Source organism: Eretmochelys imbricata, chromosome 4 (genome assembly GCF_965152235.1).
Source record: "Eretmochelys imbricata isolate rEreImb1 chromosome 4, rEreImb1.hap1, whole genome shotgun sequence".
Lineage (NCBI taxonomy): Eukaryota > Metazoa > Chordata > Testudines > Cheloniidae > Eretmochelys > Eretmochelys imbricata.
The window spans coordinates 143,065,567-143,085,556 of NC_135575.1; the positions used below are offsets into that span (position 1 = coordinate 143,065,567).

The following is a 19,990-nucleotide window of genomic DNA, read 5'->3' on the forward strand; positions in this document are numbered from 1 at the left end:
CGGGCTGGGGGCAGCCCAGCCGTCGGGGGGATCGGGGTGTCGGGGAGCCCGGCCGTGGGGGGTATTGGGCTGTGGGGAGCCCTGTCTGGAGGGGACTTGGGCTGGGAGAGCCCGGCCGGGGGGGGGGCGTCTCGGAGCGGGGGGGGGGCCCTGTCCGGGGGGGATCGCGGCGGGGGGATCCCGGGGCTGGGGGGAGCCCGGCCGTGGGGGGTCTCGGGCCGGAGGGGCCCTGTCCGGGGGGGGTCAGGGCTGGGGGCCGGGCCCGGTCTCTCTCCTGCGCTGTCTCCCCCGGGCCGGCGGGGGCCGCTGTGGGCCGGGCCGGGCCGCTCCGTCGCCGCGTTGGCCGCGCCACCCCCGCCCCGCAGCGGCCGGACGCGGAGGGGAAGCGGCGGCGGCGGCGGCGGCGGCCCGGGCCCGAGAGCGGCGGAGCGAGGCCCGATCGCGGCCCCCCGGCGCCATGTGGTTCATCTACGCGCTGAGCTGGGTCTCGCTGCTCATCCAGGTGGCCCTGGTCACCCTGGCCATCGGTGAGACCCCCCCGGGGCCGGCTTACCCCCCCCCGGGCCCCCCCAACCCCCCCCGCCTGACCCCCCCGGTCACCCTGGCCATCGGTGAGACCCCCCCCGGGGCCCGGCTTACCCCCCCCCCGGGCTCCCCAACCCCCCCCGGTCACCCTGGCCATCGGTGAGACCCCCCCGGGGCGGGCTTACCCCCCCCCGGGCCCCCCAACCCCCCCCGCCTGACCCCCCCGGTCACCCTGGCCATCGGTGAGACCCCCCCGGGGCCCGGCTTACCCCCCCCGGCCCCCCGGGCCCCCCCGGTTACCCTGGCCATCGGTGAGACCCCCCCCGGGCCCGGCTTATCCCCCCCGGCCACCCCGCCTGGCCCCCCCGGCCCCCCCAAACCCCCCCCGCCTGACCCCCCCGGTCACCCTGGCCATCGGTGAGACCCCCCCGGGCCCGGCTTACCCCCCCCCCCGGCCCCCCGGTCACCCTGGCCATCGGTGAGACCCCCCCGGGCCCGGCTTACCCCCCCCCGGCCCCCCGGGCCCCCCCGGTCACCCTGGCCATCGGTGAGACCCCCCCGGCCCCGGCTTACCCCCCCCGGCCCCCCCCAAACCCCCCCGGTCACCCTGGCCATCGGTAAGACCCCCCCGGGGCCGGCTTACCCCCCCCTGGTCCCCCCGCCTGACCCCCCCCCCGGTTACCCTGGCCATCGTGAGACCCCCCGGGCCCGGCTTACCCCCCCCGGCCCCCCCGCCTGACCCCCCCGGTCACCCTGGCCATAGGTGAGACCCCCCCCGGGCCCGGCTTACCCCCCTCGGCCCCCCCCCGCCTGGCCCCCCCGGCCCCCCCAAACCCCCCCCGCCTGACCCCCCCGGTCACCCTGGCCATCGGTGAGACCCCCCCGGCCCCCCCGTCTGAACCCCCGGCCCCCCCAAATCCCCCCGCCTGACCCCCCCGGTCACCCTGGCCATCGGTGAGACCCCCCCCCTGGCCCGGCTTACCCCCCCCAGCACCCCCGCCTGACCCCCCCGGCCACCCCCGGTCACCCTGGCCATCGGTGAGACCCCCCCCGGGCCAGCTTACCCCCCGCCTGGCCCCCCCGGCCACCCCAACCCCCCCCCACCTGACCCCCCCGGTCACCCTGGCCATCGGTGAGACCCCCCCCGGCCGGCTTACCCCCCCTCGGCCCCCCCCCGCCTGACCCCCCCGGTCACCTTGGCCATCGGTGAGACCCCCCCGGGCCCGGCTTACCCCGCCCCCCCGCCTGACCCCCCGGTTACCCTGGCCATCGGTGAGACCCCCCCCCGGCCCCCCTGCCCCCCTCGCCTGACCCTGCCGGTCACCCTGGCCATCGGGCCCCCCCCGACCCGGCCCCCCCCCGCCTGACCCCGCCGGTCACCCTGGCCATCGGTGAGACCCCCCCGGCCCCGCCCACCTGATCCCTCGACCCCCCCCCCGAACCGTCCCGTCCCCTCCACCTGCGGGATCGACCCGCCCTGCCCGTTCCTCGCCCACACCGCTACGCCCCTGCCTCCCCATCTTAACCGGCGGGCTCCACGGGGGGGCTGTGCAATGGGGGGCCGCAGAGATGGGGGTGAGTCGGGGATGCGCGGGGGGGGGTGTAGATGTCCTTGTTTTGGGGTGGGCTGCTGGAAAGGCTCCCGGTGCTGGGGTGGGGATGGTGGACCAGGCTGGTCGCGGGGGGGTGCGGGGGGTCCCCTGCAGGTGGTCAGGGCAGCGGCTGACCCGGTTCCAGATCGCCTGCGCTGTGCCGTGCTCTTGGGGCTATTGCTCCTGTTCCGCGAGGGCAGCTCCCCCATCACGACCCCCTCTGCCTCTGGCCGCACCCCTCTGAGCAGCCCCTTCGTCCTGAGGTGCGGAGTCAACGCCCTCTCGCCCGCTGGGTGGTTCCCCGTGCCAGCCGCGAGGCAGGTTGGCACACAGTGTAATGGGTCACCTGCGCTGTGTTTGCTGTACGGGTACTGCAGCCGTGCCTGTGTCTAGGGCTTGGCACCTTCGCCCTGCTCACATGAAACCCAAGGTGGCAACTCCGAGCGAATTCCAGGGAGCCACAGTGTTAGAACAGACGTTTCCCAAGGCCGCCCGGAGACGGGAACAATCATGCTTCCCATGTCCGAGGGCCCCGGGATGTGCTTTTCTCCCAGCTGCAGCTCTGTCTGCAAACCACTGCCTGGTTCAAAGGGGAGCTGAAAAATACCAACAGGCCACAGGGTGGCTAATGGAACCACCGAAAATATAGGAGGCAGAAGACTAGACAAAGCAACAGGGATTTTATTGTTGGGACCAGCCCTGCCCTGGTCGGGGTGGAACTGGCTGCTATAACAGGCCGTTTCCATCTCTCATCTCTGTGATTATCTGGTGTGTTGGCCCCATGTTTTGCTATATTTGCAGCAGTTTTGTTCCTCATAGAGTGTAAGCTCTCTGGAGCAGGGACCTTTTCTGCTTATGTGTTTGTCTTGTGCCTGCCGTAAGTGGGCCCCACTCTGATTGTGCCCAATGATTGCGACTATACTAAATAATGACACTAATTGCTCTCTATAACCTCTCATCTGAAAGCGTTTAGGGATCATGCCTGGGTGGATTTGATTTAAATCATGAGTCAGGAAGACTCTATTTAATCATGGATTTCTACATAAAAGTGCATTCTGGTTGGTTGTTATACCCTTCATACATATTCCTCACAACTCAGAGACAGACAGACGTAGGTTTCATTTTTAGAAGGTACACACTATACATTTTTTAAGTGATTTATTCTGAAAACTTTTCAGATGAGTTTTACAGCTATATCCAAAAATGAATTATTGTTTGGTTATTTCATTTACCAAAGGTAGTTGAAGCAGATAGTTCACCTCCCAATGACTTCATAAATATCTCCAATTCAAGAGGTTAATCATTAATAGTTGGAGGATTTTCTTGCCAGGCTCTATTCGGAGGAGAACATCTCCCGAAAGATATTTAAATTGTTTTATTTACCTAAAACAACAGCATTATGTATTCTGGATTTTTTTCTTCAACAGCAAATTGACAATATATTAACAAAACAAGCATATGCATTTCTGAATTGACATTAAAGTTTTTTAAAATCAGGTTTGTTTTTGTTAAAACTGTTTTTAACTAAAATAATTAAATGAAATATTTAAAAAAATAAATAAATTGGCTCTGTCAGCCAGGTCAACATGAATATTAACTTAAACTATTGGCTTCTGCAGCTAACTCAGTCGTCTTCACCTTCTTTTTCCTGTTTGTTCATAATCTGGAAAAATAAAACTAGCTTCCCTGCTTTTTCAGGTCCCAAACGATTTCTCAATTTGGAATGAATTAGTCCAAAGGAAGAAAATATTCTTTCTACACTGGCAGAAGAAGCTACTGCTGTTACTGTTGAAGTGATAATCTCACTTTTTTTCTGAATCCAAGTGCTTAAGTGACTTCCAGCAGTTCACTAGTGTGACTTTCTTTAAAACATCATCAGCAAATATAAATTTCTTCAATGGTTCTTATTCCCAAATTGGATCTCTTTTACAGCCTGCTGCTACTATAGGTTTTTCCCTTCTAGTGAGAGAATGGTATGGTAGATCTCAAATCAATGAAGGCTACGCTCAGAAAGACCTCAAGAATTCTGGAATATGCTCCTCAAACAGTTTCACTTTTGTTTCTACTGCTTGTCCCTCCCTTCTCGCATTTCATAGAATCATAGAATATCAGGGTTGGAAGGGACCCCTGAAGGTCATCTAGTCCAACCCCCTGCTCGAAGCAGGACCAATTCCCAGTTAAATCATCCCAGCCAGGGCTTTGTCAAGCCTGACTTTAAAAACTTCTAAGGAAGGAGATTCCACCACCTCCCTAGGCAACGCATTCCAGTGTTTCACCACCCTCTTAGTGAAAAAGTTTTTCCTAATATCCAATCTAAACCTCCCCCACTGCAACTTGAGGCCATTACTCCTCGTTCTGTCATCTGCTACCATTGAGAACAGTCTAGAGCCATCCTCTTTGGAACCCCCTTTCAGGTAGTTGAAAGCAGCTATCAAATCCCCCCTCATTCTTCTCTTCTGCAGGCTAAACAATCCCAGCTCCCTCAGCCTCTCCTCATAAGTCATGTGTTCTAGACCCCTAATCATTTTTGTTGCCCTTCGCTGGACTCTCTCCAATTTATCCACATCCTTCTTGTAGTGTGGGGCCCAAAACTGGACACAGTACTCCAGATGAGGCCTCACCAATGTCGAATAGAGGGGGACGATCACGTCCCTCGATCTGCTCGCTATGCCCCTACTTATACATCCCAAAATGCCATTGGCCTTCTTGGCAACAACGGCACACTGCTGACTCATATCCAGCTTCTCGTCCACTGTCACCCCTAGGTCCTTTTCCGCAGAACTGCTGCCTAGCCATTCGGTCCCTAGTCTGTAGCGGTGCATTGGATTCTTCCGTCCTAAGTGCCCTCCAGAAGTGTCTCCAGACTTCTTCTCCTTGTACAGATCTATTCTGCCCCCAACAATCTTCTATTCATTGAACTTTCTGAAACTTTGCACTTTTAGAGAGGTATAAGGGATTGACTCTGTGTACACAAATTTGCAGAGGGACAATAGGGTTGAGGTCTGTTAAAGTCTGTTATTTCTCACCTATACTTTATGTATTTATTTAAAAACATTTTTGCTGTTAACAAGCATGTTGTCTCTGGAGACATAAATACACAGTCTGAGAACTGCAAAACTAAGCATCTCTGATAGTATCATCTAGACTGAGCACAGAGTCCCATTGAGTAGATAGAAAGATTAACCTGAATAATCTATACAGAAGCCCCTGAAACCCCATAAAATCAGGTCCCTAATCCATGAACTATTGGAACTCATTTACAAAACTTTTGTAAAATATTACGTGAATATATTGTCTCATATTATAGAATTAGAATTTATAATCCCTATTCTGTGATGAGATATCTTTGAGCTATAATGTATCTTAAAATGACCTTTAGATAGGTTTTTTCCTCAAAAAGCATTTTATCAAAAAAATCCAATTTAAATTAAAAAATATGATTTTTTGGGGGATTTAAAAAAATAATAATTGATTTTTATCTACCCTGGATCATGCTTCCCCCATCATTGAAATGCATCCACCTCTGGAGTGGAAGGCAAGCAGCTGTTTAACAGTGCAAATGACATCGCTCAACAGTTTAGATGGGGTCTGAAGAAACTGCAAGGTAGCTGTAACTATGATCATTGGTATTGATTGGCTGCAAATTGCAGGCACGCCTAGTCTATGCTTAAAATCCTATTTGGGTTGCTCTGTCCTTATTTCCCCACCTGCTTGTAAATTGTTCCACCCATCTGGTGTGTCTTGCCTTTAGGTTGTAAACTCTTAGGGCAGGGATTGTCATCTGTGCAGTACCTCACAACGGGCTGATCACTACCGACTTCAAGCCCATCAGGTCCAAGTCACCCCGCAGTAAAGTTGTAGCTGTTTTTCCTGGGTGCGCAGCTCCAGCTTTTCAAATGAAGTCAACTGCCCAGCACCCGTGAAAACCAGGCCAATGTGACTCAAGTTGGGGAGCCAAAAATGGAGGCCCCTCGAATTGGAGCCCGGCTCTGAAAATCTAGGCCGCTGCGTCTTGGAAACGGCTGCAAGGCTTCCAGTGTTTTTGGAGTTTGTGAATGTGAATCTGTGCAGCCAAAAAATCCACTTGAAATGACCAGTCTAATTTGCGTGAGCGCTTTCTGGCTGTGAGCTGCAGTGAGCCTGAAATAACCCATTTGCTTCCCTTCTAGCCGCTGGCCTCTACTATCTGGCGGAGCTAATAGAAGAATACACCGTAGCTACTAGCAGAATAATCAAATACATGATTTGGGTAAGTCTCTGGCTGTTTGTGTTCATAACAGTCCTGCGGTGGCGGGGAGGTAGATTAGATGATCTTTGATGACCACTTAGACATGTACTAGCCCATGAACCTTTACTAGTACAAGTCTCCTCTCAGTTAGGCTGTGAAAGCCAGGAAGTAAAGTCAGTTAGCCTGTGAAAGCCGATGGCTCTTGGAAGCACCAGCCCACAAAACGAACTGTTCCCAGTGAGTGCCTAGAATGGGTAAGCAAAGAGGATCATGAATGTACAGTAACTCCTCACTTAACATCCTCCCGCTTAACATTGTTTCGTTGTTACATTGCTGCTCAATTAGGGAACATGCTCGTTTAAAGTTGTGCAATGCTCCCTTATAACGTCGTTTGGCTGCCTGCTCTGTCCACTGCATGTAAGATTTTGTGGACGAGCAGCAACTTTACAAGGGAGCATTGCACAAGTTCCTCTTCTCCACCTCCTCCCCCTCCCTCCCAGCGCTTCCCCCACCGCTGTTTGGCGGCGCTTAGGACTTTCTGGGAGGGAGGGGGAGGAGTGGGGAAGCGTCCCCACTCCTCCCCCTCCCTCCCAGAAAGTCCTAAGCCTGCCAAACAGCTCTTTGGTGGCAGGGAAGTGCTGGGAGGGAGGGGGAAGGAGTGGGGAAGCGCTGCGTCTCTGCTCCTCCTCCTCCCTCCCAGAAAGTCCTAAGCGTGAAGCACTGGGAGGGAGGGGGAGAAGTGGGAAACCACCATGTCTCCACTCCTCCCCCTCCCTCCCAAAAGTCCTAAGCCTGCCAAACAGCTGTTTGGCGGCGCTTAGGACTTTCTGGGGGCGGGGAAGGAGCAGGGATGTGGCGTGCTCCTGAGAGGAGGCGGAGTGGAGGTGGGAAGAGGTGGGCCTGGGGTGGAGCGAGGACGGGAAGAGGCGGGTGTGGAGCATTCTCGGCGCCTGTTCTTCTCCGGGTAAGCTGCCACTGCTGCTGCGAAGGTGCTTCCTAGCGTCCTTGCCTGCAGCGGGCTGTGCCTGGGTGGGGTAAGCCAGGGGCACTTCCCAACCACAATACATTACTGTACAGTATATAATGCCTTTTGTCTGCCCTGCAAAAATTTCTTTGGAACCTAACCCCCCGCATTTACATTCAATCTTATGGGAAAACTGGATTTGTTTAACATCGTTTCACGTAAAGTTGCATTTTTCAGGAACTCAACTGCAACGTTAAGTGAGGAGTTACTGTAAAAAACAAGGGGCGCTGAATGGTCAGGGATTTGCCTGCCACAAAACGTCAGCTTGCGGAATGGCCAGCTGTGGAGTGCAGCCAACCTCCTCATGGAGAGAACTGCACAACACTGCCTTCCTCTCTCCTCCTGGGGTTGCTGAGGTGGTTGGAAGGGAGGGGCCATGCTCCCTGCTTTCCAGGCTGCCTGTGGAGGGAACAGAAACTTGGGGACTCTCTGCATCAGGGCTAGCCATGGGGAGAAAATAGCAATGGCTTGTGGCAGCTCCCTGAGCAGACAGCCTCCAGCTCCACTCCTCCTGGAGAGATGGAGGGCATTAACACTCCCAAACCCCCTGCAAGACAGCTTTTATCCCCAGATGGGGAAACTGAGGCAAAGATACCAAGTGACTCATCCAAGTGTCACAAGGAGCTGGGATTAGAATTTGGTAATTCCTGGCTCCCAGTCCCATGATAGTGCCACTAGACTGGGATGGAAGGTACGAGGGTGGGTTGCAATGGATGTATGTGTTTTAAATGGTTAAGCAACCCAGTTGCTGAGCCTGTTTCAGACATCTCAGCAAAGGCTGAAGGAACTGGGTATGTTTGGTTTGGAAAAGAGACTACGGGGGGACATGACAGCAGTCTTCAAACATCTGAAAGGCTGCCGTAAAAAAGATGGAGAAAAGTTGTTCTCTCTTGCCACAGATGGCTGGACAAGAGGCGATGGGTTCAAACTACAGCACAGCAGATTCAGATTAAATCTCAGGACAAACTTCCCAACTGTAAGAGCAGTAGGACAATGGAACAGATGCCTAGGGGGGTTGTGGAAGCTCCTTCACTGGAGGCTGGAGCCATCTGTCTGGGATGGGTCAGACACAACAAATCCTGCATCTTGCCAGGGGCTAGGCTAGATGACCCTTGTGGTCCCTTCTGACCCTGTGGTTGTATGATTCTATGAAAAATCACACCTCTTATACAGCCGTTTTCATCCATAGATCTCAAAGCACTTTACAAAGGAGGTCAGTCATTAGCCCCATTTTACAGATGGGGAATCTGAGTCACAGAGTGGGCAAAGGACTTGCCTAAAGTCACCCATAGACCAGCGGCAGAGTCAGAACTAGAACACAGGTCTCCTGAGGTCCCAATCCTGTGCTCTATCCATTAGACCATACTGCTTAGCAGATGCTGCCTTACAGATGAGTGGCGGAGGGCTTCTGCCTCCTGCCTCCAGGGAAGGTGCTTCTGAGGCACTGTGCCCCTAGAGAAACTCCCTTTGCTTGGCTGATCCCCTGGGGCAGGACTGAAAGGGACCTCTGAGTCCATGCATCCTGACCTCTTAAGTGGAGGAGCAGAGCCTGCATGTCAGAGGGGAGAGGGGCGATTTAGAGAGCCGCTCCAAAAGGCCTTCAAGGTGGGGATCAGTGAGGGGCAGGAACATCACAAGTCTCCTCGGCAGTGTAAGATCACTGATACTTGCAGCAGTAAAAACTTAGTGTGATCTGAAGGTGCCGTGAGACATCCTGGAGACAGATTCATAGCCCAGTAGAGTTTAAGGCCAGAACGGACCATTAGCTCTGGCCTGATCTGTAAGTAATAGGCCATCAGATGTCACCCAGATATCCACAAGCATGTTGTAGAGCAACCACAGGTCACACAGCTATCTCTGGGCCTGGCCTCGGATGAACTGAGCACTTGCAACTCCCCCTGCTTGCCGGGGGGGGTGGGCGGGGGGGCACAGAGCCTGTTGGTGTACGTGATAGAGAGGCTGGATTAACTGTGGGCTGGGGTGTTTCTCTCTTTCAGTTCTCTACAGGGGTGCTCGTAGGCCTGTACCTCTTTGAACGCTTTCCTGGCTTCATGGTGGGTGTGGGCCTCTTCACCAACCTGGTCTATTTCGGCCTGCTGCAGACGTTCCCTTTCATCATGCTGACATCGCCAAACTTCATACTGTCGTGTGGTGAGTGTGGCTGCCTTTGGGGAGCAGGGGGATTGCACCTCAGTCCATTCATCTCAGTGTGCCGCTGGGGTTTGCCGCAGAGGGGACAGGCATTTGAGAGGGCAGCGGGAGACCACCTCAAGAGCTTCTGCCACCTCCACCACAGGTTCAGCTGTGACTCTGGGCCAGCTAGTCCCAGACGTTTGAGTCTCTTGCAACATCCTGCGGCATTAGCTAGTACGGCGCTAATCGAGTGTGTTGAACTTGGTTCATCACCGAGCATCTGGGGATTATGAAGCACAGGCAGAGGTGGATAGCCAGTGGCAAAGCCGGGAACAGAACACAGATCTACTGGCTTTCAGTCCTGTGTCTTCCCCTCAAGTCCCGTCTCTTTCAGTCCTGTGTCTTCCCCTCAAGTCCCGTCTCTTTCAGTCCCGTGTCTTCCCCTCAGTGGGCAGCGGCCGTCAAAAAAGCGAACAGAATGTTGGGAATCATTAAGAAAGGGATAGAGAATAAGACAGAAAATATCATCTTATCATCACCTCTATATAAATCCATGGTACACCCACATCTGGAACACTGTGTGCAGATCTGTCTGCCCCATCTCAAAAAAGATCTATTGGAATTGGAAAAGGTCAGAAAAGGGCAACAAAAATGATTGGGGGTATGGAACGGCTGCCGTATGAGGAGAGATTAATAAGACTGGGACTTTTCAGCTTGGAAAAGAGGCGACTAAGGTGGGAGATGATTGAGGTCTATATGTTCATGAGTGGTGTGGAGAAAGTAAATAAGGAAGTGTTGTTTACTCCTTCTCATAACACAAGAACTAGGTGGTCACCAAATGAAATTAATAGGCATCAGGTTTAAAACACACAAAAGGAAGTGTTTCTTCACACAACGCACAATCTGCCTGTGGAACTCTTTGCCAGAGGATGTTGTGAAGGCCAAGACTATAACAGGGTTCAAAAAAGAACTAGATAAGTTCATGGAGGATAGGTCCATCAATGGCTATTATCCAGGATGGGCAGGGATGGTGTCCCTAGCCTCTGTTTGCCAGAAGCTGGGAATGGGCGACAGGGGAAGGATCACTTGATGATTCCCTGTTCTGTTCATTCCCTCTGGGGCACCTGGCATTGGCAGCTGTCAGAAGACAGGAGACTGAGCTAGATGGACCTTTGGTCTGACCCAGTCTGGCCGTTCCTATGTTCAAGTTTGTTCTTCCTTCCTGGAGTAACTTGCCCAGAGTTACACAGTACTGCACTTGTAGGAGATGCTGTTTTATACTTAAGGATCAAAATTCCTGGTGCTCATCAGGTGCTCTGTGGGAGGTATATTTGATAAAAGGCAAATATATTTTTAAAAGCAGACTGGAAAAGTTTTGGAAGAGAATGTGGACTAGGATAGTGCGCGTGCTCTTATAGCCGTGCCAGGAGAGACTGTATAAACCCCATCACTCCTGAATTTTTCCTACTCTGTAAAATACACCCCATGTGGTTGTTAGGGGCCGACGATAAAAAGGAAAGGAATATGGAGAAGTCTCTTAGGCCCGGGATTAGGATTCTATGTGGGAATTTAAAAGAAATCATTTGAGAGAATCGTACAGGAAAAGAAATGGCTCACTGAATTTAAATCAGGGGGTGTTAATGTTTGGATTTCAACATTCCTTGTGCTGTGGGCTACCCCAGCTTTATAGCCTCCTGGGTTCTATTCCCAGCACTGCTACAGGCTTCCTGAGTGATCTTGGGCAAGTCCTTTGCCATCTGTTCCTCAGGCTCCCCATCTGGGCATGGGAACATTTCTTTGCCTCCTGGAGGGCTGGTTAGAAGGTTCTTTGAGATGCTCAGGTGGAAGATGCTGTTGATGGGCCAAGTTGTATGATTAATAAGTGTCCTGCTAGCACGGGAGAAAGTAAAACTGACCAGTTAGTTTCCTGTCCAGTCTGAGTGAAATACAAGGAAAGGGAAACAGGCAGCCTCACTGAGGAATGATAAATTCAGATGGTTAAAATGAATTTAGTCTAATAATCCAAGCTGTTAGTAATGCAGGTAAAGGATTTTTAACCTGACTTTGTTCTTGAACTAAAAAGAAAGTTAAACAAATTCTCATTATTAATATTTATTATTTGCATTACTATTGCATCTAGGTATGGACTGGCCTGGTGTGGGTCACAGCTGAGAATGCCAAATTCAGGACAGACTGATAAAGATAGGGCAGATGCACCCCAAACTGGTGGCGAATCTAACATTAGATTCACCAAACCAGTAACAAAATGAGCTTCTATATCACCATGCTGGTTAACAAGAAGCTAAAATACAGTCCCCTAGGCAATCCAGCCCTTATCCCCACCCAGACATCTGGTCTTTATGATGAGAGGTTACTGAAAACCAGATTCATTGTACGTAAAGTTCTTCCAATCCGAAAGGATCAGCCACTTCTCCTGGTCAATATCTAACTCAGATCTTACCCCAAAATCACACTGATGCCAATCCTTTTGTAACTAAAAACTAAAGGTTTAATAACATAAAAAGAAAAGAAGAGAGCTGTTAAATGGTTAAAAGAGTCATATACATTACAAGTGATTTCCAGAGTCTGTAACTCAGGATCATAGCGGTGATGTTCAATCTGCTGGCTTGTAATAAATCTCTCTGGTTCACCCAAGCAGGTAGAGGGTCATTCAGTCCTTTGTTCCAAGCTTCCCTAGAAAAATCACACTACAGAGATGGGAAACAGGCAGGAAAACAAAGCAGTGATTGCGCAGCTTCCAATTGCTAGCTCGGCTCATGTGCATGGGAAATTACTGGCCAGTATGGAGCACAGGCTCACATGGGCATGGAAAGTCACTGTAAAAGATGGAGTCTTAGATCACATGTCCTCCTCACGTGTCCTTACACGCTTTGCTGAATCAGAGGGGTAGCCATCGGCTCCACACTGAGGCATCCCCAGGAAGGGCTCTCTGAAGAGCTGAGGCCTTTCAATGACCGACCAACCACCGATGGCTAGTCTGAATGTAAATTGGGCTGGGGGTATCACCCACAAGCACAACGTATGTCTGAGATACAAATACACAGCAAACATTCATAACGTCCGATGCAAAGATGATACATGCATATAAACAGGATCGTCATACTTAGCAGATTGCAGCTTTTCCATTGATACCTTACATGTTATACTTGGTATCGGATTTATTGCCGTTGTGCAACAGTAGTGATACATTAGTGATTGTAATAGTAGTGTGCCCCTGGTTATCGTTCTGTCTACACAACATCACACTAGGAACCCCCAGTCATGGACCAGGGCCCCATTGTGCCAGGTGCTGTACAGACACAACAAAAAGGCAGTCCTTGTCCTAGGGAGCTTACCACAACCTATAAGAGACATTAGACAGAGATGGGACCACTTGGAAACAATGGGGCAGTGCTGAGCTGTGGTCTTAGCACATCAGCTCCCTGGTTTGACCCTTTACTTCATACACTGTGCTTCCTAGAAGCTATACAGGTATGAAGCTGCAGCTATGGTGTTGCCTTACTGCACTTGTCTGATATGCTGGGACAAGCTTCATCTAGGTAAGATACTGCACAGGCTGGACCATTGGTGTGTTGGCAGCTGTGTAGTTTTAAATGATTTCAGTCGCACTGAATTATTTAAATGACTCCTGACATGCCCTCTCGGAGAGCTCTGTGTAGAGGACTTAAAAAAACCCCTTTAGTTCTAAATGATTTTTAGTGACGCTTTATGTGTCTAATGTGAGTCTGTTTGCTTCCTGAACAGGAGAGTAGCTCTCCACTGGCATGTCATCCGGAGCTTGGCATTCCAGGTGTCCTGCAAGCCAAACCACCTCGTGGTTGGATCCGCTCAGATCTCTGCGTGTGTGCAGGATGGGGTCGGGTCTGTTCTTGCCTAGGAGATCTCCACGGGACTGTAGGAAGTGGCGTTGGTGCTCCAGAAGGTGGAGTTGCTACTCTCTCAGTTCTTGTGGCACCTTAGAGACTAACCAATTTATTTGAGCATGAGCTTTCGTGAGCTACAGCTCACTTCATCAGATGCATACCGTGGAAACTGCAGAAGACATTATATACACACAGAGACCATGAAACAATACCCCCTCCCACCCCACTGTCCTGCTGGTAATAGCTTATCTAAAGTGATCATCAAGTTGGGCCATTTCCAGCACAAATCCAGGTTTTCTCACCCTCCGCCCCCCCCCACACAAACTCACTCTCCTGCTGGTGATAGCCCATCCAAAGTGACCACTCTCTTCACAATGTGTATGATCATCAAGGTGGGCCATTTCCTGCACAAATCCAGGTTCTCTCACTCCCTCACCCCCCTCCAAAAACCACACACACAAACTCACTCTCCTGCTGGTAATAGCTTATCCAAAGTGACCTACATTGTAGGGAGAGTGGTCACTTTGGATAAGCTATTACCAGCAGGAGAGATGTGATCACTTTGGATAAGCTATTACCAGCAGGAGAGAGAGTTTGTGTGTGTGGTTTTTGGAGGGGGGTGAGGGGGTGAGAGAACCTGGATTTGTGCAGGAAATGGCCCACCTTGATGATCATACACATTGTGAAGAGAGTGGTCACTTTGGATGGGCTACTACCAGCAGGAGAGTGAGTTTGTGTGTGGGGGGGTGGAGGGTGAGAAAACCTGGATTTGTGCTGGAAATGGCCCAACTTGATGATCACTTTAGATAAGCTATTACCAGCAGGACAGTGGGGTGGGAGAAGGTATTGTTTCATGGTCTCTGTGTGTATATAATGTCTTCTGCAGTTTCCACGGTATGCATCTGATGAAGTGAGCTGTAGCTCACGAAAGCTCATGCTCAAATAAATTGGTTAGTCTCTAAGGTGCCAGGAGTACTCCTTTTCTTTTTGCGAATACAGACTAACCCGGCTGTTACTCTGAAATCTCTCAGTTCTGGAGCAGTGCTCAGGCGTGGCGCTAGGGGGCGCTGTGCTGTTGGCAGTGCTCTCTTTTGAACAGGACATAAAACCAAGTTCTGACCCCGCTTCTTGCAAGAGCTAGAGGTGTTAAAGCCTCTTTCCTAGCCACCCTCCAACTTGGGCTGCTATCTGCCCCACTTAAAACTCCCCTTGTGCAGCAGCAGTAGTTGGACATGAGGTTCTTCGCTTCCTGTCTTCAACTGTTGTGTGGCCTAGAGCCTTATGGGCACTAGACTCCTCCTCCTGGCATTCCCCAACAGAGAAGTGTGCCTGGTGTCACATGCAATAAGGGCAAAGAACTCAGGAGTCCTAGCTCTCTGCTCTGGCCACTTGAACTGCACTCCCTTTGTCATCAGAGAGATTTGTGTTGTGACGAGAGGGGTTATTCTGGCGGTCGTAAGATACTGACTTTGTGTTGGATCCGTTGCTGGGGGCAAAGTAAGGGTATGATTGTATTTCAGATGGCTTTTATGCTGCCGTTTTCCAGGGCCCTACGGTGAGGGAAGGTGCCTCACTTCAGTGAGCCTGCAAAATAGGCAGGGTGATGGGTATTGCTTTAAATCTGGCAATTCACTCTCTCCTTTCCTTTGGCAGTGCTGGTTATATTGAACCACTACTTAGCGTTCCAGTACTTTGCTGAAGAGTATTACCCATTCTCAGAGGTAAGAGACCATTTGGGAGAAGCATCTCTTTAAGTCTCTTTATAGACTTTTGAGCTGAGTGGAGTGGAGTGCTGGTGGGAGGAGACGAGAAGATGAGGGAGTTCAGAGGTCACCTGCCAAAGAAAAATAGCTGTCCCCAATTTGGGGGCTTCCCCTCCTTTGTTAAAGATGCCCTGACAGTGTTTTCTCTCAGGACTTCTCCCAAGTATTTTTTTCTGCTTGTTTTTTCCATATCAGGAATGTCGAGTCTTCTCTTTTGGGTTTTTGCAAGAGGACTCTCTGGAGGATCCAAAAATGTGGATTTTGTGCTTTCTCAGCCTAAATAAAGGGGCGAGGTGTTGAATCCTTCACAGAGCCTTTCTCCCAAGTGTTCTGAGTCAAATAGGGGTTAACAAAAGACAAACCGAAGAGTTTTGAACAGTCGGAATAAAAATCCCTTCCCCTCTGGTGCAATCTGGTTTCACTATCTTGGTGTCTCCGGCACGAAACCTCCCGGTTCACCAGACATCCTAGAATATTCTGGGGTAGAGAAGACCTGAATTTAACCTAGTGGTTTCTACACAGCTAAATAAAGATGTGTGCATGCTAGTTATGGCCAGAGGGTTATTGTGGAGATCTAGTGGAGAGCCAGGCTCCATGTGGTTCTGAGCACCTCGGAGAGCTGTTACCTTCTCGTCTGGTCTGTCTTCAGCTTTCTCCATATCTACTTCCCACCCCCCACTCCTGGGGCACAGCAGGTTGTCAGATCACACAGAAGCAGGGAAAGGTTCCTGTCTGAGCCCAGGGGATGCAGCCTGTTTGCACTCAGAGCATTTGTTCCCCCTTCCTTCCTACCCTCTAAAATATTTGAAATGCCATTTTTGCCATCCTTGGATTTGACTACCAAGATGCTGCTAGTTTGTGGGCTTCTGCCCCAGGAGAAATGTCAGTCTGGAAACATAGTGGTTGGGTAACTGACGTTTCTGGATTGTTAGCTGCAGCAGTGAGTCTGTTGTGATTTGATGGTAGCTTGGTCTCTCACTGCCTCTCATGTTTCACCTGCAGGTTCTTGCCTACTTCACGTTCTGCCTGTGGTTAATTCCCTTTGCATTTTTTGTGTCCTTGTCGGCCGGAGAGAACGTCCTGCCTTCTACGGTGCAGCCTGGAGGTGCGTGGCTTTGATGTTCTGGGAACCAGCAGGAGCACATGCTCAGCTCTTACAGCAGCAGTGTTTTACACTGCACCCCCCCCCCCCGCCCCAGAGGGCCTGGCTTGTGGAGACCACAGATCCCACTTGGTCTGACGGGCTAGACAGTGGGGTGGAAGGCAGTTAAAACCGGGCCGGATGTATACTTAGAAAACCTGCTAAGGAGCGGCCTTGCAGTGCCAGCAGTCCTGCGTCTGGTCTCTGGGCACTAGTCTAGGGCTTGGGAGACCTGGGTTCACTTGTGTGTTCACAAACTTCCTGTGTGACCTTGTCCAGCCATTTAGCTTCTCTTGTGCCTGGGTGCCCCATCTGTAAAATGGGGATATTTCCCCGCCTCACGGGAGCGTTGTGAGGATAAATACACGAAAGACTGTGGAGCACTTTGAGATCTGCTGATGAAGAGCTCTGTAAGAGCCAGGTATTCTTATTCCATCTTCTGAAATGTAGCTGTATTAGATACCCCTGGGTATCTAACAAGTAGCTGTTGTTGCTTCCAGTTGGGCAAAACTTGGGCATCCAGCACAAGCGATCTAAGACTTTAAAGGGGACTCTTCTTTTCCCAAGCCTGAATGCTTCTTCATAGAGCTAGTGGTGCAATATTTGGTGGTTTTGATCTTATTGGCCTGCGCTCCCTGTCTCCACAGATGACGTGGTATCGAACTACTTCACCAAGGGGAAGAGGGGTAAGCGCTCTGGCATCCTCATCATCTTCTCCTTCATCAAGGAGGCCATCCTGCCCAGTCGACAAAAGATGTATTGACCCCCCGCGGACAGCATGAACTGTGACAAAGCCGAAGGGAAGACCCCAGCTGGATGTGAACGGCAGCGCTGTCCCTGGGTCTGCAGTGAACCCCGCTCCTCCACTTCTCTCCAAGGGATTTTGTCAGGAATGTATAATCTGTGCAACGGCCAGAGGCAGCTGCCATGTCCAACATGTGCGCTTAATGCCTCAGTTAGTGCAAATGCAGGAGGTTGCCTTTTTATACCTCTCCGATCATCCCCTGGGACTTGCTGACAAGGAGGCGGTTCTGTTCAAATTGCATTTAAGGAGGGCGGCAGCCTCCGCGAACCATGGATTGTGTTCAGAGACCATGATGTGAGGCAATGCCATCTGTTCTTATTTAAAGCCAAAAGCTGTTGTAGGATGCAGTTTGTCCGAGAGCAGGAGGAACACACGCAGTGTCTACCTGAGGTTTGCATACAGCCATGATTTCAAAAAATAACCGAACTCTTGAATTCCAAAACATTTCTGTCCGGAAACTTGCCAGGGATGGAGAAGAGCAGGTGACGCAGCTCGCTCGCTCGTTACAAAATGCATATCCGTGATCCGGGCACAGAGGCCGAGACCACAGTGTGTCTGTGAGCCTGGCGAGCACTGATGCACTCTGCTCCTGCGGCTTTTAAAGGTGACTTGCCAGGGATAAAAATGGGACAGGTTCCTCTTTTGCTGCTTTATGATGATGATTAAAGATGGCCTAAGGGAGTGTTTTATATCATTTTTTTTCTGTTTGTTTTAACCTAAGACATTTCAACTTTTGTTTTCCCTGGGTTTGCTAGAAGTCTTGTTGGAGGGCTCAGAAGTGGCGTGTAGGCTTCCTCAACTTTTAATTTAAGGTTGTTGACTCTTTCACAAAAAGAGCTCTTCTCCTCGCTGTGTTAGCCAGTTGAGCTAAATTGGTGTTGACAAAACCAGAGAGCCCAGCGTTCAGAACTGTGAATAACAATCGCTTCCCTTCTTCTTCAGGTTTCACTTGCTCGGCATCTCCAATGCCATACAGTTCTCCAGCCATCCATAGAGTCTTCTGGTGGGGAAAAAAAGAGTTTGACAAACCCTGAATGTTCAATGAGAGCAAGGGGAAAAACTTGTAGGTGTTTTTCATGTATAATAAAGAAGCAAAACCAGGGCCCAACCCATTTTTGCCCCTTTGCTGGTCACCTTTAACCGTTGTGCCAGGAATAGAGATGTTTTCATTAAGGTGGTGTCACATTTGGAATTGGGAGTTCTGCCACCAGGCAGCGTCTACTCATCATTTGGAAAGGGTTTATGAAGATTCCATGAGGCATGTATCTATCCTCTCGTGGGCCAGCTCTGGGTGAGGGCCACTGAGAGCTGTTGAAATCTATCCTGTGTATTGGGAAGAGCCTGGAAACCGCAGGCTTTGACTGTGGGATCCTATGATAATATCTGTCATTCTCATGCTTAATTTAATGGCAGTGTGATTTCTGTTCAAGTACCAATTCTCTCTTTTAATAAAGGTTCTAGATGCAGTTTGCCTTATGATCAAAGGAGCTGAAATTTGCTGTCTCCCTCTTGGCACTTCACCAAAACCATAATTTACTGGTTAAAGGGGAGGCTTTTCAAGCCGTGAAGCAGTCCCATGCTCCTAGTTTTAAGAGGGCTACAGGTCATGTCCGTATGATTTGTATAGCACCAAATATGATCTATACAGCACTTGGCTAACCCTGCATCAAAGAGTTAAACACGTACAGCCCAGATTCTATAACACTTTTAAAAGCATGTTGAAGAACTGGAGAGGGTGCAGGGAAGAGCCACACATGATTCGAGGGCTGGAGAGAATGCCGCATGATAAGAGATTTAAGGAACACCTCCGTTGAGTGTATCAAAGAGATTGAGGAGACTTGGTTACAGTTATTTAGTACCGTAGCACCGAGGAGCAGTAGCCGCAGCCCAGGACCCTGCCGTGTATCAGTACCTTCACGGGGAGAGAATACTGGGAACTAACAGGCTCTTTAATCTAGCAGAGAAAGACAGAACAAGAACCAATGCCTGGAAGTTAAAGCCTGACAAATTCCAGTGGGAAATAAGGTGCAAACTGGGGGAGGGAAAGCGATTAACTTTCAGTATAAACTCTCAGGGGAAGTGGTGCTCTTGATGGCTAAATCCAGGTTGGCAGGTTTTCTGGAAGATGCTTCAGCCAAGCACAAGTTATTAGGAGGTCAGATTAGGTGATCTAATGGTTCCTTCTGGCCTTAAAATCTGTTAACTGGATCCAAGCAGGTGAACTCACATGGTGTGTAAAGGTCCATTGACTTCAGCTGGGCTTATGTGGGCACAGGGTCTATCCACATGGATCCACCTGCAAAGCCTGGCCCTAAACAGCTAAAATGCAGGGGGAAAGGTGCTGAGGTTCTTAATTAATGCTGATCTAGACAGTTCTTGGGCTGACTTAACTATTGGTTTAGAAACTGATACAGTTTCATCAGCACAAGCCCTTAGGGTGGATGGATTTATACCACTATAAAGGTGCTGGTCTACTCACAAGAATCTGCTATACTGATAAACACCGTTATTCTGCATCCATACTTGGGAGTTGCATTGATTCAATTGTTTCTGTCTCTTATCTGGTGATATGGTTAAATCTGCACAAAAGATGCATGAATTAGCCCTGCTATCCGAATGCAGAGCTTAAACACTGAAGAGCAAAATGAGGAAGCACCTCTACAGGACAGGATGTGAAGAACTCCTGGGTTCTGACTTTGACTCTGGGGGCTTGAGCAAGGCATGTGCTCTTTGCCTCAGTTTACCCATCTCAAATTTGCGGACTGTTCTTTCATATTTATTCAATAACCTCCATGTTTAATTTGGATGAAGCTGCTGTAGGGATCTTATTGCAGAAGCTAGGTTCAGCTTGCAGTGAAGTACATGGTGGGGGAAAGATGGGACTCTGGTCTACTT

At 50.7% G+C, this 19,990-nt stretch overlaps 1 protein-coding gene across 1 annotated transcript; it reads left to right on the forward strand.

Moving 5' to 3' along the window:
- The first annotated feature begins 355 nt into the window (after positions 1 to 355).
- Positions 356 to 18,571, forward strand: TEX261 (testis expressed 261). The gene is made up of 6 exons (XM_077816072.1): positions 356 to 527; positions 6,287 to 6,366; positions 9,367 to 9,520; positions 15,040 to 15,107; positions 16,152 to 16,254; positions 16,938 to 18,571. The coding sequence occupies exons 1-6, from the start codon at positions 458 to 460 to the stop codon at positions 17,051 to 17,053; spliced, it is 591 nt and encodes a 196-aa protein (XP_077672198.1). The 5' UTR covers positions 356 to 457; the 3' UTR covers positions 17,054 to 18,571.
- The last annotated feature ends 1,419 nt before the right edge of the window (positions 18,572 to 19,990 follow it).

Coding starts and splice junctions, on each gene's coding strand:
- TEX261 (XM_077816072.1), top strand. CDS start 458: ATGTGGTTCATCTACGCGCTGAGCTGGGTCTCGCTGCTCATCCAGGTG. Junction 528..6,286: donor CCTGGTCACCCTGGCCATCG/GTGAGACCCCCC, acceptor CTTCCCTTCTAG/CCGCTGGCCTCTACTATCTG. Junction 16,255..16,937: donor TTCTACGGTGCAGCCTGGAG/GTGCGTGGCTTT, acceptor CTGTCTCCACAG/ATGACGTGGTATCGAACTAC.